The 17,951-nt window shown below is 38.8% G+C and overlaps 2 protein-coding genes across 2 annotated transcripts in view; one reads left to right on the top strand and one right to left on the bottom strand.

Moving 5' to 3' along the window:
- Positions 1–3,026, bottom strand: part of dhx32.L (DEAH-box helicase 32 (putative) L homeolog) — a 52,372-nt gene extending 49,346 nt beyond the window's left edge. Inside the window, exon 1 of the mRNA XM_018224587.2 lies at positions 2,870–3,026. The gene's annotated coding sequence lies outside the window, so the exon portion shown is untranslated. The remainder of the gene's footprint in view (positions 1–2,869) is intronic.
- Positions 2,696–17,951, top strand: part of fank1.L (fibronectin type III and ankyrin repeat domains 1 L homeolog) — a 71,018-nt gene continuing 55,762 nt past the window's right edge. The window contains exon 1 of the mRNA XM_018225177.2: positions 2,696–2,832. Coding sequence (XP_018080666.1) covers positions 2,820–2,832 — 13 coding nt within the window. The 5' untranslated portion in view covers positions 2,696–2,819. The remainder of the gene's footprint in view (positions 2,833–17,951) is intronic.

Genomic DNA, 17,951 nt, shown 5'->3' with positions numbered 1-17,951 from the left:
ATAGTTGCTATGATATTTTCTTTATCCGAAACCCATTATCAAGAAAGCACCAAATTACGAATTAGCAGACTTAAGATATGGTGATCCAAATTCCAAAAAGATCCCTCTACAGTAAAGAATCCTAAGCATTCCACATTATAGATCCTTTTCCACTTATAATAACCATTTTTAGATTACCCTTCACAACAATTTTTGGGAGATACCAGCTAAATACAGACTCGCTTCTACAAAAAGCAATCGGAAATTATCTTTGTAAGTCCTTGGGAAAGGCAACAGTGCTCTTTTACAAATGTAACTGCAAGTGCGGTCATGCTAAAATGGACATTATGGGGTATATTTATCAAAGAGTGAAGTTAATAGTGAAATTCCGCCACTCTCCATTCATTTCTATGGGATTTTTATAGGTGTATTTATCAAAGAGTGAACTTTCAGTTTCACCCATTGATAAATACGCCTTTCAAAATCCCATAGAAATGAATTGAGAGCTGCGGAATTTCACTCTAGTGGTGGAACTTCACTCTTTAATAAATTTACTCCATTGTGTATTAGTGTATAGTTTAGCATTTATGCACTGGAACCCACCATGTGTACGTGCTAATGAGACGATATTAGTGTGACACGGTGGGGTGGGTATTATCTCTGTATTTACACCAGCAGAGAAAACACTGTGTGTGTGTGTGTCACTAGCCTAACTTTTTTTAAAGACATGTGCTCCAAATAATGGAAAGATTCCTTTTCTGGAAAATGGCATGCTCCAAGCATTCAATATAATATGCCACATACCTATTCCAACTACTTATATATGGTTCTGCTTTTACAAATTACTGCTTATCTAATCAATCTCTAAAGTAATTATGTATTTAAGGGATGGGCAGTGTACACAGACAAGCTTTCTTAACCCCATCAATCCTTGTCCCTTATCAGGTTGAGCTCAGCACCTAAGAATATTTTTTTAGTTTCGCACTACACATTTAGAGCTGGAGAGGAAAACAATCTGAGCACAAGTAAGAACAAGTTTAATAACTAGGCACATTTAGTTTAAGCCAAGATCAAAGCAACAGTGAAAGAACTCATTGGCGCTCCAGAATTGCAGATGGGCTGTAAAAGCTCTTTGTATTCTAATAAATAGGTTGATAAACAAGAGGCTATACAATACATGAATATTGTATTTTATGCAGTGGCATAAATAGGTGAAAGCATATGGGGCCTAGTAAGGACTTGAAATTGGGGTCCCATTCTACTTAGTTGGCAGGGACCACAGCCTTTGGTCACAGGGAAGGCATCAGGCTAATATCCTGACCCCCCTGTAGGCAGGGCTCTTGGCAGTGTATGCCCCGCATATCTGTATTTATAAATAAGCAAGGAACTTGTCATATTGATTGCTCTGCTGAGAAAAACTACTAAACAGGTTGTTCACATTTATATTAACTTTTAGTACGATCTAAAGAGTGATATTCTGACAATTGGCTTTTGTTTTTTGGGGGTTTTTATTCAGCAGCTCTCTAGTTTTCTGGTTGCTAGGGTCTGAATTACCATAGCAACCATGCCTTGCTATGAATAAGAGACTAGAATATGAATAGGAGAGAAAGATTAAAAGGCCCTGTTTCCAAGTTGACCTTTGCGTTAACTGCTAGTATGTTTAGAGGCGGCATGCCACCCAGCCGCTTGCTGAGGAGCATTGGGGACGCGCAGCTCTCCAGTGCTCCGGTGCGCCTGCTCTAACTAGAGCGGTGCGGGAGGCAAGCGCTAAGACCACATGACACGGCGCCAGGACCATGCGGCCTAGGGGAGTCCACCGCTAAAATTCAGCCCTGGGGACGAATAATCTCCCCGAACTGCCTTCCGCCGACTAGAATCTAAATCACTGGCGGGATGGCACTCGGATAGATTTGTTTTCCGAAGTTTCCTTGTGAGGCAACTTCGGCCAACTTTGGAAAACGATACTAATCTCCCCGAACTGCCTTCCGCCGGCTAGAATCTAAATCACTGGCGGGATGGCACTCGGATCGATTCGTTTTCCGAAGTTTCCTTGTGAGGCAACTTCGGCCGACTTTGGAAAACGGCGCGCACCGATTCTACATTCTAGCCAGCGGGTGTAGGGTTGCCACCTTTTCTGGAAAAAAAATACAGGCCTTCCTATATATTTATCTTTTTTCCCTATTAATATCATTGGGATCAACCATCATTTTTACCGGCCAGATGGCAACCCTAAGCGGGAGGCAGTTCGGGGAGATTAGTCGTCCCGAAGAAGAGGAGATTTGTCGCTGGGCGACAAATCTCCCTGATTCTGAGCGTGTGTCTCTGCCCTAAAAATTCTAAGCAACCTTTCAATTGGCCTTCATTTTTTTCTATTTTATAGTTTTTGAATCATTTGCCTTCTTCTGATAATAAATAATAGGCATATAACTATTGGCATTACTAGGAATTGTTGGCAGAACCCTAAAACTCTAGGAATATCACATTCCTCATAAATGTATATTTGCACCGCTTATCAATCAGTGGCCCCAGGAGTCTCTGCTCTACTCATGGGTAAGAACCCTGCGCTCTATAAGTGACGTGTGTGGCGCATTTACCTTCCCATTTCGAGAATTTTTTAATACAATACAATATTATAACAGATATAGAATAATCCCAATCAACACCCACAAAGTCCCCATTTTGCAGGACCTAATATTTTTTGCATGAAAATTTAGAGCCTTCGGGCTTCCGTAGCGCGGATTGGCCGCGGCGCTGTCATGGTAACCGATTGACAGCGTCGCCCACTGCTACAGTAAACAGGGGAGAAGAGGTGGCAGGCGCGGTGTCGGGCAGTCGGAAACATGGCGCTATCAGGTACGGAGACTACGTTAATTGGAAGGGGTTTACTCACCGCTTTCCCTGTGTGAGACTCGGGGGAAGAAGACTGGGCGTGTGTCTCGGTGAGGAGCAGGTAGCGTGGCAAGTTGCTTGGGAGGAGCGTCTTTACAGTGGCTGCAGGGACTTCCTTTAACCTTAGGTGCGCCGCTCCCTACTTAAAGGAGACATGTCACTGAAAATGTATTTGTAATTTTGTTTAGCCGAGAGGCGCATTGTTTTGTCAGACGTCGACGTGCCGTGACCTGTTTCTGTTTAGTGAACCTTCTCCTTTATTTGTGGTCTTTCCCACCTTCTCTATCTCTCTGCAGTAGGAATGGACAGATTCTGTTTTGCCCTCTGGCTATTGTAGAACTGCACCTACCAGATTTCTTTTCAGTATTCAGAGAGCTGAAGTTCAGCAACACCAGGAAGGCTGAAGGTTTTACTAATTGGTATAAGTACCCCAGTAAATAGGGAAGCCTCAGAATCACTGCATTGCCCTTGTTGCAGGTCTGAGGTCCTGGGTGCAGGCTCCCAATGGCTCATGCATGGGTCAGTATATATATTATACATTTTTATTATTTCTTTTTTTTTTACATGGTATAAGTACACCTTTCAGTTCAGTGGCAATGTGCATGAAGAAACCTTTATTTCTTAAAGGGTTACTGTCAGGGGGAAAAATGTTTTTTGTTTTTTTTCAGTTAATAGTGTTGCTCTGGAATCTGTCAAACACATTGTTTTATATTGTAATTTTGAAATCTGACATGGGACTAGACATATTGTCAATTTCCCAGCTGCCCCCAGTCATGTGACTTGTGCTCTGATAAACTTCAGTCGCTCTTTACTGCTGTACTGCAAGTTGTAGTGGTATCACCCCCTCCCCTTCCTCCTCAGCAGCCTAACAACAGAGCAATTGGAAGGTAACAGATAACAGCTCCCTAACACAAGATAACAGCTGCCTGGTAGATCTAAATGTAAAATCCAGGTCCCACTGAGACACATTCAGTTACATTGAGTAGGAGAAACAACAGCCTGCCAGAAAGCAGTTCCATCCTAAAGTGCTGGCTCTTTCTGAAAGCACAAAAACAGGCAAAAAGACCTGAGATGAATCTACACACCAATATTACAAAAAAAAAATACACTTGCTGGTTCAGGAATTACATTTTATATGGTATATGGAGTGGATTATTTGCAGTATAAACAGTGTGGTTTAGAAATAAAAACATCATAAAAATCATGATAGAATCCCTTTAAAGGTATTGAAACACTTAGGGGGTTATTTGCTAAACTCTGAATGCAAAAATCACGAAAAATTTGTTGTTTTTTTTTATAAAATTGGACTTTAAAAAAAAAAATCACAAATTTTTCCGAATTTATTAAACCCCGAGGATGGAAAAGTCCGAATCAGAAAATCCAGCATCTCAGACATGTCAAGGTTGCATATAAGTCAATGGGAGAAGTCCCAATGATTTTTGATGTGCAATGGGTTCCATGACAAATCTGAGTTTTCGGGTGCAAAAATCGTGAAAATCGGATGTAAAGTCCAAAAAAAATCATGAAAATCTGATTTTTTTTCCTGCAAAGCAAATTTTTGGGAAAATATATTAATAAATAAGCGTAAAAAACCCGAGCAGATTTGATCGGAGTTTGTAGCAGAAAATATAGGTAAATATAAATTCGGACTTTGATAAATAACCCCCTTAGTCTTGGGCACGGAGGAGGCGATGTTCACCTTTTAGTTAACTCTTAGTATGATATAGGGAGTGATATTCTGAGACAGTTTGCAATTGGTTTTAATTTGTGTTTTTTGAGTTATTTTGCTTTTTGCTCAGCAGCAGGGACGGGTGAATTTGACCCGTTTCGCCAATAATTTGCCGCCGGCGAAATGTCGCAGACGCCCCATATGGGCGTCAAAATCTTTTTGACATACGTCTTTTTTTTTTTGACGCACAATGCCATACAAGTCTATGGGTGTCATTTCCGCAGTGAAGCAAGGCAAAAAAAATTCACCCCCATCCCTACTCAGTAGCTCTCCAGTTTGCAGTTTCATCGATTGGGTTGCTAGGCTCCAAATTACCCTAGCAACCATGCACTGATTTGAATAATAGACTGCAAAATGAATAGGAGAGGCCTGAATAGACAGATGAGTAATTAAAAGTAGCAATAACAATAAGGGCAGGCGTCCCCAACCTTTTTGTTCCATGAGCCACTGGTTTGTATGACTCCAAGTGAAGAAATCAAAAATAAGCACCTGCTTTGAGGCCACTGAGAGCAACATCCAAAAAAGCCACTGGTTCGGAATCACTGAATAAGGGGGCTATTTCTCAATGGTCAAGTTGTGTTTTCCATGAAAATCGATTTTTCAAAATTTATTATACCCCAAAGCTGTAATTAGCTTGAATCCAAAAATACACCATCTAAAACCTGTCAAGGTCATGCAGAAGTCAATGGCAGAGGTATCTTGTACCATTTGAAGGTGTTAATAGCCTTCGTGATGTTCGAGTTTTTTTCGGGGGGGGGGGTTTAGCTCAAAAACTCCATCAATTCGAGTGATTCTATTTTTTTCATGAAAACTCGATCAATTCAAGTTTTAGGGTTTCTCAAATCAAATTCTTAAATTTTAAACCAATCGAGTTGTGAGTTCATTCGAGGTCTAAAAAAGCTCACAAAGCTCTAAAATTCGACCTTTGATAAATAACCCCCTAAATGTGTAGCCTTATAGAGCATTTGTTTTTTAGATGGGTTCAGTGACCTCCATTTGAAAGCTGTCAGAAGAAGAAGGCAAATAATCAAAAAACTATATAAAAAAAAATGAATGAAGACCAATTGAAAAGCTTCTTAGACATAGCCATTCTATAATATACTACTGTATAACTATATAAACTTTTATGTATGTTATATAATTATTCTGCCTCTTTTTTTGGGGGTCACTGACCCCAACAGCCAAAAAAAACTATTGCTATGTAAGGCTATATATTAATTGTAATATTTACTTTTTATTTCTTGTCTTTTTGTTCAGGCCCTCTTCTTGTTCATTTCTTAGTCTTTTATTAAAACCACTGCCTGGTTGCTGGGGTAATTCAGTCGTCATTGTTTCTTTTTTTATAGTTTTTGAATTAATTGCCTTCTTATTCTGATGCTTTCCAGCTTTTAAATGGGTTGTTCACCTTCAAACAACTAGTTGTTTTCTGATTTCCAATTACTTTCTTTTTATGTGTCACCGTTTTTCAAATTATTGAAGTGTAAGGTGTCATTTTTTTCCTTCTGTAGCAGCTCTGGAAAGGGGGGGTCGCCGACTCTGTAAACTGTTCTAAATTCATACATTTAGTTGATACATTTCTTATCTTTGTCCGTGCTGAGCAGAATCTTTGGGTTTCATTACAGGCAGCTGTTAGAATTGATACAATAGTTGCTAATACTCCAGAGATGCTGCTGAGAAATGGATCAACTACATTTTGCAAACAGTTTAGAGTCTGCACTGAGCTGCCAGATTGAAACACCAGAGACAGGGACATTAAACTTTAAACTTAGATTTTGGAAAAACAGTTAAAAATAAAATAATGGAAAGTGATTGAAAAAAGTCTTTATTTCTGGGGAACAATTTTAAAACAACTGAACTGAAAAAAGTGTTTGGATGGTGAACAACCCCTTTAAATAGGGGAGATTCCTAAATCTAAGCAACTTTTCAATTGGCCTTAATTGTTTTCCATTTTATAGTTTTTGAATTATTTAACTTCTTCGGACACTTTCCAGCTTTCAAATGGGGGTCGCTGACCCTATCTAAAAAACAAATGCTCTGTAAGGCTACAAATGTATTGTTATTGCTACTTTTTATTGCTCATCTTTCTATTCAGGCCTCTCCTATTCATATTCCAGTCTCTTATTCAAATCAATGCATGGTTGCTAGGGTCATTTGGGTAATTTGGACCTTAGCTGCAAGATTCCTGAAATTGCAAGCTGGAGAGCTGCTGATGAAAAAGCTAAATAACTCACAAATAAAAACGGCAACTTGCCACTGCAAATTGTCTCAGGAAATCACTCTCTACATCATACTAAAGGGTTATTTAAAGGTGAACAGTGCTTTCAATAATTTAATAATAGTTAACTTTGTAACTATTTAAGATAAGCAAAGATACAGTTGTTACTATTTAATCGCAGAAAATATTTTGGCCTTGGACAAGTATGGTTCAAGCTCTTCCTACTTTCCTCATCGCCCTCCTCACCCGCGGGTTGGATGTGGGTATATAAAGGAACGTGGAAGCGCGGGTCAGTTCAGGTGCGATTCCTACTCAGTCAGATTAGGGTCGGGGGCGGGTCAAGAATTGCTCGACCTGCACATCACTACCCTGAAGCCCCCAGTGTTCAAACTGTCCATAACCTACCAAATTTTGCAAAATGCATGTGGTATTTAGGGGGTGTGACCATAAAATGGGTGTGGTCAAAAAACTTTTTGTTCCACTTTCTATTTTTCAAATGTTGGGAGGTATGTATATGTGTATGTCTATATCTATGGGAATGTTTGGAGGGGTTAAACTTGATGGACTATTCTTTTTTTTCAACTCAGATTAACTATTTATCTTACAAAAAATGTCGTTTTTAAAAATAAACGAGGATGGTTTTGCAATCAATATGGATTTATGCTTTATGATGAAGCACAAGGCAATATCTAATCATTACACAGAAAAAGCGAATATGTGTAAAATTAAGAATTGATTGTTTAAATAGCACGCTTGGGGTATTTTGTGCTTCTGCAATGTCTTACAGATAATAGAACTCATACATATATAATACACATATATAAGAGCCATGAATATCCTGTCAATTATATAGTGAATAGAAATAAAAACACGAGGCCGAAATAAGAATATTATAAGTTACAGAGGATCCTCATATTTTACAACTGGGGGTACTTTATTTATTATAATACACAAGTTTCAGTGAGTCATGTGACAGAAACGACATGAGAACTCACCGTTTATAACTGATGACATCAGAACTCACTGTTTATAAGGATATAATTTACAGGATATTCATGGCTTTTGTGTATTATATCTACACAAAAGACATAAATATCTTGTCAATTATATCCTTATAAACGGTGAGTTCTGATGTCATCAGTTATAAACGGTGAGTTTCTGTCACATGACTCACTGAAACGTGTGTATTATAATAAATAAAGTCCCCCTGTTGCAAAATATGAGGATATTAGAAGTCGTCTTGAAATTCCATGCCTCGTGCTTTTATATGGTCATGGAACTCTTCGGTAACTTTGAATATCCTTATATTTTACAAGAGGGGGTACTTTATTCACTATATGGGGCAGATGTATCAAGGGTTAAATTTAGAGTTCGTTGTAGTTTTTTCCCATTTACCATAGATATGATAAATTTCGAAAATCAGATTTTAATTTTTTAAAAAACTCAAATCGAATTTTAAATATTCCCTAATCACATTTCACAAAGAACGTTAAAATTTGAATTTCAAAATTCGAAATTTGAATTTTCACTTCCACCCCTTGATAAATCTGCCACTATATGTACAAAACATGTTGATCATACAAAACAAGTAAAAAAAAAAAATTTAAATCCCCAAGACTTAAAGGTAGGGATGCACCGAATCCACTTTTTTGGATTCGGCCGAACCCCCGAATCCTTTGCAAAAGATTCGGCCGAATACCGAACCGAATCCGAACCCTAATTTGCATATGCAAATTAGGGATGGGAAGGGAAAAACATTTTTTACTTCCTTGTTTTGTGACAAAAAGTCACGTGATTTCCCTCCCGCCCCTAATTTACATATGCAAATTAGGATTCGGATTCGGTTCGGCCGGGCAGAAGGATTCGGACGAATCCTGCTGGAAAAGGCCGAATCCCAGCCGAATCCCGAACCGAATCCTGGATTCGGTGCATCCCTACTTAAAGGAGATACAAACCCGTGCTAAAAAAAACCCTACCCCCTACACTGCGTAGACTAACCTCCCTCCTCCCCCACAGCCTAACTGCCCCCCGGGCAGATGCCCCTAATTTTTTTATTACCCCTCTGTGCAGATCTTGCCTCTGGAGTTCACGGGCGCCATCTTTTTTTGTTCTTCTTCGGAGTTTTGGCGCATTCGCAGTTGGAGCTGTCCCCCGCAGTTCACGTCTGCCATCTTCATTACAGACCTCCGTTTTCGGCGCATGCGCAGTTTGAGTAATTTTCCGGTCCTGAACAACTGTGCATGCGCCGAAACTCCGCTCAGATTCCGAAGAAGACCGAAAAAAGAAGATGGCGCCCTTGAACTCCCGAGGCCAGATCTGCACGGAGGGGAAGGTAAAAAATTAGGGGCAAGTAAAAAAAGGCTGTGGGGGAGGAGGGAGGTTTGTCTACGCAGAGTAGGGGGGTAGGGTTTTTTTCTATTTAGTTCCTCCATTGAACAAAAGGTCCCCTTAATTCATTTGGCTAAGCCTCTTTTATCGCTTGAGGACAGCATAACCTCCAACTTGTCACAAAGTACATTTTGGAAAGTATTTGTGAGGTTTTTTTTTTTTTTTTTTTTCCATTTCAAAGCTACGTACAGTAGAATATCATTGCTAGCGGCTGATCTGGAGGACTGAACCTCAGGAGGAAAGTTAAATTACCAGAAGAATACAGACATTGCTTTCTTGTTATGGATGTGAGATGATTCATTCCTTGTGGGAATTATTCTCTCTTATGATTCACTTACTTGCGGCATGATTTCTCTATGAAGCTGCAAGACTACCGGAGGTCTAAACAAAGAAAATAATGTGCCCTGATGGCGGCTTGCATGGGAGTTGTAGCTGTGAGGGTTATTTTAACTGCGCCACATCTGTAATACAATTTTTCATGAACTTCCTGCTGGATCTTTATGATGTTCAAATCATGAGAATTTATTCACATCTCTTGGAAAATGTTCAAGTGCAGACATTTTGCTTTGAATCAGTGCAGCTCTGGTCTCCTTTTCTTCCAAAAATATATTAAAGGGAAACTATTTTAAATTCTGCTCCGTTGTGAAAGAGTCCTGTGTAGAATTCATACGTTTTCCCTTTGGAGAATTTGTTTTAAAAGTATTTTCTTGTCTCTTTAAGGTGCCAGCAATATGCTGCAGACTGGAGTTCTGCCTAAGTATCTGATTTTGTGAGTTTTGATCCACATGAGTAGAAGACGTGTGTAAAAAGTCTGCCGTATCTGTGACATGTTCAAAAGGTTAGGTATTGGTGTGGAATGTTCATTCATCTACCGTGGGTAGCAATATTAATGCAAATTAGAAAATATTGTGCCGTTTTATTGATGTGTAAGGCGTGGTTCACTTTTAATGAGATACTGTCATGGGAAAACATGTTTTTTTCAAAATGCATCCGTTAATAGTGCTACTCCAGCAAACTTCTGCTGAAATCCAATTCTCAAAAGAGCAAACAGATTTTTTTTATATTCGATTTTGAAATCTCACATGGGGCTAGACATATTGTCAGTTTCCCAGCTTCCCCCAGTCATGTGACTTGCGCCTGCACTTTAGGATGGAACTACTTTCTGGCAGGCTGTTATAAGCCTACATATGTATTGTTATGGCTGCTTTTTATTACTCATCATTCTGTTCAGGCCTCTCCTCTTCATATTCCAGTCTCTTAATCAAATCAATGGATGGTTGCTAGGGTAATTTGGACCCTAGCAGCCAGATTGCTGAAATTGCAAACTGCGAGCTTCTGGAAAAAAAGCTAAATAACTCAAAAAAACACAAATAATAAAAAAATTAAACCTGATTGCAAATTGTCTCAGAATATCACTCTCAGCACCAGCTTTTTTTATCGGTGAGCCACATTTTTAAAAAAAAGTTGGAGAGCATGCAAAAAGTTCCTGGGGGTGCCAAAAATTGGCTTTTGGTAGCTCCTATGTGGACTGATAGACTACAGGAGACTCTGTTTGGCAGTATAAAGTACCAAAACTTGCCTCCAAGCCAGAAATTCAAAAATAATGACTTGCTTTAAGGCCACTGGGAGCAACATCCAAGGGGTTGGTGAGCAGCATGTGGCTTGTGAGCCACTGGTTGGGGATCACTGCTCTACATCATAGTAAGGGGGTTATTTACTAAACTCCGGATGTAAAAATCACGAAAATTTTTTTAAAAAATCAGAAATTTTTCGGAATTTATTAAACGCAGAGGATGTAAAAGTCCTAATCTTAAAATCATCTCAGACCTATCGAGGTTGCATATATGTCAATGGGAGAGGTCCCAATGTTTTTGTGATGGGGAATTGAGCCTCCTGGAAACAAGATAGCATTGAAGGCTAGAAAAAGGCAGAAGTCGAAGTTATATAGTTAAAAAAAACCTATAAAAGTGAAGACAAATTAAGAACAGGACTTATCATAGCATTCTAACAGTTAATTTAAAGGTGAGAAACCCCTTTAATACTTAATATTTTTCCAATATACTTGGATCCATTAGACTGCTCTCTATTAAAGGGTAGCTTACCCTCAAGTTCATTTTTAGTATGTTACAGAATGTCCTATCCTTAGCAACTTATTCAATTGGTCTATTGTTTTTGAATTATCTTCTTCTGCCTCTTTCCATTGGCGGTAATTGACTGCAGCCGAAAAACGATTGCTTTGTGGGGGCTACAATTTCATTGTTTTTGTGTGTAATCTCTTGTGGGCTGCCGACTTTATTCAGCGTTCATCTGCTGTATATGGCTGTTCAGCATTAATAAGTAAAATGTAAGTACCGCAAGCAAATCTATCACAAGCGTTGCTTCCTAATGTATTCTTTTCCGACTTTTTCATTTAAACGCTCCTTGGCACTGTGCCAGAACGTTAATAGCATTCATAATGCTTTTATGTCGTCTGAGGTTTCAAACTGTACAAATGACAAAATTAAATGAGTGTTTTTAATTGTAGCTGTTGCTATTAAACCCCGCTGAAATATTTTATTTATGAAAAATAACGTTGTTGACAAGATAAGGTGACAAGAAATAATTATTCTGAATAATAATATTCTAACAATTGTATAGGAATGATGAAAACACAGCTCAGTGGCAATAGATGGGTGTTTAATATATTTCATTTATCTCTGTCTGGTTCCTCACAAACACATCTAAGGGACACTTATAGGCTGTTCTAATTATTGGAAAATAAATTGTCTCCCTCTATTGATACTTTACTTCACACCTAACAAGTTTAACTGGTAGACCTTGCAATAGGAAAGACAAAAGTAGGCAGACATCTATTTTTATTACAGGTATGGGACCTGTTATCCAGAATGCTCGGGACCTGGGGTTTTCCGGGTAAGGGATCTTTCCGTAATTTGGATCTTCATACCTTAAGTCTACTAGAAAATCATTTAAACATTAAATAAACCCAGTAGGCTGGTTTTGCTTCCAATAAGGATTAATTATATTTTAGTTGGGATCAAGTACAAGGTACTGTTTTATTATTACAGATAAAAAGGAAATAATTTTCAAAAATTTGGATTATTTGGATAAAATTGAGTCTATCCAGAAACCCGTTATCCAGAACGCTCTGAATTATGGAAAGCCCATCTCCCATAGACTTCATTTTATCCAAATAATCCAAATTTTAAAAAAACTATTTCCTTTTTTTCCTGTAATAATAATACAGTAGCTTGTACTTGATCCCAACTAAGATATAATTAATCCTTATTGGAACAAAACCAGCCTATTGGGTTTATTTAATGTTAAGGCTTGAAATGCTAGGGCCTATTTTGAATCTCAGTCCAGACCTGCTATTTACTTTTATCTAATCAGGTCTAAGCAGTCCTATCACCTCCCAACATTTAGGGGCAGATTTATTAAAGGACAAGGAAAGGCAAAATAATAAAATCCCATTTTTACTTTCTTTAATGAAAAAGAAACCTTTCTCCAATATACTTTAATTAAAAAATGTGTACCGTTTTTATAAGAAACCTGACTGTATGCAGTGAAATTCTCCCTTCATTTACTGCTGTGGATAGGAATTGTCAGATGGTCCCTAGCTGCTATGGGAAACAATCATACTTATGAACAGCAGGGGGAGCCCTCGTCTAACTTCCCAGCCATGCAGAACTCAAACAGCTTTGTTTATGACGATCCCTAAGCAGCCCAGACCACACTGAGCATGTGCAGGGTCAGGGTCAGGCCAAGATGTTTAACAAAGTTGCAAGATGACAGCCCCCTGTGGCCAACTTTGAAAGCATAAATCATTTGTTTGATTAGACTTGTGGTGCAGTAAGTTCATGCTTATGTTTAGTATACAAAATACAGCATTTCTAGCCTTATTCAACTTTAGACTTTCCTTGTCCTTTAAGGGTCAAGTTGTGTTTTCCATGAAAAATTTGAGTTTTTGAGGTTATTTTTAAATAGATTTTTCAGGTTAAAAAAAACAAATTTTTTGAGCTTTATTACTCCCTGTAAGGCCAAAGGCCTCAGAGGTAGTGAGGACCAAGGGAGGAGGTAGCAAAAGTCCAAGTTCGCGGTACAAATAGGGATGAGACGAGAGAATGGTCAAACAGGCAATAATATCAGTCCAGGCAGAAGAGGTTCGAAGTCGATGAATCAGGCAAGAGGTCGGTACACAAAATAGACAAGAATATCACAAGAAACACACCCAGGAATAGCAAGCTAAAACCTATAATTGGGCACTGATGACTTCCCAGAGTTCCTTCTTATAGGCCCAGGTTTGGCGCCAATTTTGGACGCATCGGCGTCATAACGTGTGCGCGGACGCGCTGACGCGCTGACGTCAGCGACCGACGCGCGACGTGTGCGACCGACGCCGGCGCCGATTATTGACGCCGACGCCCATTCCGTCGCCGGGACCAATCAGAGTGCGGGAAGAGGTGGGCGTCATCCGGCTGCGTCCGCGAGGAACCAGGGAGCCACCATCTTGGACGCCATCTTGGTCACCATTTTGGAATCCTGACTCAGACTCCATTACACTCCCTAACCTTCGAAATAGTTTTAAATCATCAATACATCTGTCGAGGTCATTTAGGAGTCAATGTCAGAGGTCCCTTGAACCATGTGAAGATGTTAATAGCCTTCATGATATTATACTTTTTTTCACAGGGTTTCTCTCGAAAAGTCGATCAGTTCAAATGATTTAAGTTTTTCCCGCTGAAAACTTGATCAATTCAAGTTTTTGGGTTGTTAACCCAGAACTCACTGATGCAAGTTTTTTCTTGAATTAAAAACCATTCAAGTTGTGAGTTCATAAAACTCTAAAATTTGACATTTGATAAATAACCCCCTATAATTATGAAAGAGGGACAAATTAGGCAATGCCTCATTCCATCCCAACCACTCCCAGTTACAACTGCACACTCCCCAGATCTGTCCAGGCTCTGCCTACTTTCCCATAAAGCCCAACCTCTTCTTGGCTCCATGATACAGGACAATCCCACAAAAATTGAGACCATTGACAGGTAGGCTTAAAAGCAGTGGGAGATCAATTATTTCTCGTTAGATAATATGTTACTGTATGTATATTCCTTACTCATCATTTTTTTGCATTCTTAAGCAGATGTTAATTCAGTCCATTTTACAGATACCCCTAAAAGGAACTGGTTTCCAACAATAGATATTTCATTCGCATTCTGCTCCTATTGACCTTGGCACCACATTTCTGCCTGCAAATTCCTGTAACAATGGAGACAATGGAGTTTTAGAAATGTGTAAATTATATAAGTAGTAAATGTTCCAATGTAAGGGCAGACGGAGTTCTTTTATTTCTGCTGCCAGCTTTCATGTACTTCCTTAATTGCCTTTTCTTAGGGCACGTCTGTCACGACCGAATATTATTTTAACATTCCCCTCAAGTGCCATACTTGCTTCCCTTTTTATTAGGCAGCTCTTCAAAAATTATTACCAACTTACAAATGGTTAAATGTACTTTGTAATGATTCTTCTTTACTCTGAAAGAATTAGGGATGCACTGAATCCAGGATTCGGCCTTTTTCAGCAGGATTCGGATTCGGCCGGCTGAACCAAATCCATATGGAAATTAGTCACGGGGAGGAAAAACATGTGACTTTCTGTCACAAAACAAAGAAGAAAAAATGTTTTCCCCTTCCCACCCCTAATTTGCATATGCAAATAAGAGTTCGTATTCGGTTTGGTATTCGGGTGATTCTTTTGCAAAGTATTTGGGGGTTCGGTAGAATACAAAATAGGGGATTCATTGCATCCCTAGAAAGAATGCACAAATTAGCAGTGCTCAGAATTACAGCAAAGACCATCTCCCATAGACTCCATTTTATCCAAATGATCAAAATTATTAAAAATTCTTTCATTTTTCTCTGTAATAATAAAACAGTGCCTTGCACTTGATCCCAACTAAGATATAATTAATCCTTATTGGAAAAAACAGCCCTATTGGATTTATTTAATGTTTAAATTATTATATAGTAGACTTAGGGGGATATTTATCAAAGGTCGAATTTTAGCATTCTGGATAACATTTCCCATACCTGTAGTATGTTACCCAGCCTTACCATTCTTATGGGTAGTTGGTGTTAATAGACTGTGATATGTGCAGTATAATTTCTGCACACCAAGGACCAGAGGTTGTGTTGTGGGTCCTTTTTATATGCCTGTATCAGAAGGTTTTGTCTGCATTGACTCCAGTGCTTCCAGTTTCTGGTGCATCTATGTTCACATTTCGCTCCGAAGGTCCTATTTAATCTTCACTACTAGTCCTTCCAGCGTATCTGTTTTGCTTTTCCATTAACTTTCCAAGACATCCCATCATTTTTTCTGCAGCTCTCAGGTCTCTCATTTATACTGCTATCTGGATTCTGTTATCACTTGGGCTACACTGCAGCTTATTTATATAAACTGTAGAGGTCTTTCTGAAACAAACACACAGCTTTTACCAGTGCAGAGGAACAGTACATTACATTTTAATTACTTTGACACACTTTCGGTTTTTGGTGTTACTGAGACGGAGGTAGCATAAACTGAGGAGCCAGAGTCCGACTCCACAGCCCTGGTTGTTCTGCTTCTGGCTCGCATTAGATCCACCCAATTCCGCCTCCACACTACCCCTCCATCCCACAATTACCTCTTTAAAGAAGAGGCTAAAATTAAGTAAGCTTATCAGAAAGAAACACTTTAATTTTTTGGTGTTACTATTCCTTTAAAGTCCCTTCTTAAAGGACCAGTAACAGCAAAAATTTTCTAAAAAAATTAGTTAGTATTCTATGAAAAAAAAGACGCCAACACATATTAAACTTTAAAAACGCTAAGTCTTTATTAAGAAATAACTTACCAAAACTCTGCTTGCGCTTCTCTTCAGAAACGGCAACACGGTGACAATCCATCGTGCGATGCTCCCTGGTTATCTCCTATAAGGAAGGCAAGGAGGAGAAATGGAGCATCGCACGATGGATCGCCGATTGCCTTTTCTGAAGAGAAGCACAAGTGGAGTTTGGGTAAGTTATTTCTTAATAAAGACTTAGCGATTCTAAAGTTTGATATGTGTTAGTGTTAGGGATGCACCGAATCCAGTATTCGGTTCGGGATTCGGCCAGGATTCGGCCTTTTTCAGCAGGATTCGGATTCAGCCGAATCCTTCTGCCAGGCGGAACTGAATCCTAATTTGCATATGCAAATTAGGGGCGGGAGAGAAATTGCGTGACTTTTTGTCAGAAAACAAGGAAGTAAAAAATGTTTCCCCCTTCCCACCCCTAATTTGCATATGCAAATTAGGGTTCAGATTCGGTTCGGTATTTGGCCGAATCTTTTGCAAAGGATTCGGGGGTTCGGCCAAATCCAAAATAGTGGATTCGGTGCATCCCTAGTTGGTGTCTTTTTTTTCGTAGCATACAAACTGATGTTTTTTTAAAAAATGTTGCTGTTACTGGTCTTTTAACCCTGAACATCATCATATACATAGTACATGGGTATTGGTTGGGATCTGCAGGCCACCATGCATGCACCAATATTCTTATGGTATTAAGATCACCATGGTGCCATTTATGATGCTTTGAAAACCAAGCGCAATTTTGTTCAGACTGCTTTTGTAAAAAATGTAATAATCATTCATAATTACACAACCACAAATAATAAAAACCAATTGCAAATTGTCTCAGAATATAACTCTTGACATCATACTAAAAGTTTACTCAAAGGTAAATAACACCTTTAATGTTTTCCTAATAAAGTGAATTTACAGGTAGTTGCTGTTTTATTGGGCATGCTCGGTGAGTGTGAAATAAAGGAGAATACTTTTTAAATAAAGCACTTAGGATCTCAGTGCTACATTATTCACAGTGTTTTACAGGGAAATATTACCGCTATCAGGCAAGCACTAAGCTTAACTGTAAAATAAAGTGAGGGGGTCTAGCCTAAAGGATTGAATCTTGCTTTTTTGCCACTGCGATTAGTCAGCATTACATTTATGCTGAAATCTGTCATTTTACTAGTTCTGCTCCCAATAAAATCTCTTTCCTGAGGCAAAAAAGAGATAAAGGGGCAAACTACTGTTCACGTACGTTTATATGAGCTGTCTTTCCATTATGGGGAATTGTGGTCGTGAAAAATGTGACTATAAAAAAAAAGGTGCGTGATATAATATTTCTCATAGATCTCAAGGATGATTTACTAAAGCAAAAGCCTCTGTTCATTGCAGTTTTAAAGTACTGGTAACCTTTGATTATGATATAAAGCATATATATTATTTTCCTGATATTTCTGTATATAGTGTTAAAGGGCAACTAAACATTTACAGGTATCACTACTTTGCATTTGCTTAGAAGGGCTGATTCAACTTCCGGCCTTTATTTTTTCCCTGTCATACCTTCCATTGTTCAGCCAGCAGTTTTCTCTTCACTCAGGGCAATGTGCACGAAAAACCCTTCATTTCTTAAAGGTACTGAAGCACTTAGTCTATGGTGCGGAGGATGAGATGAAAGGGTTGTTCTCCTTTTAGTTAACTTTTAGGGGCATCTTTTAGGGGCATTTTTATCAAGGGTCAAATTTTGAATTAGAAAAACTTTGAAATTCAAATTCAAAAAGACCAACCGAAATTAAAGTTTTTTTTTGGCCGAATAGGTCAGTTTTTGATCGAATAGGTCCATATTCGCGCAAATTCGAATCGTACGAATCACAAAAAAACTTTGTCCACCAATT

The sequence above is a fragment of the Xenopus laevis genome, chromosome 7L (assembly GCF_017654675.1).
Source record: "Xenopus laevis strain J_2021 chromosome 7L, Xenopus_laevis_v10.1, whole genome shotgun sequence".
Taxonomy (NCBI): domain Eukaryota; kingdom Metazoa; phylum Chordata; class Amphibia; order Anura; family Pipidae; genus Xenopus; species Xenopus laevis.
The sequence above is the reverse complement of the archived record's forward strand: the minus strand, read 5'-3'. Positions and strand labels throughout refer to the sequence as shown.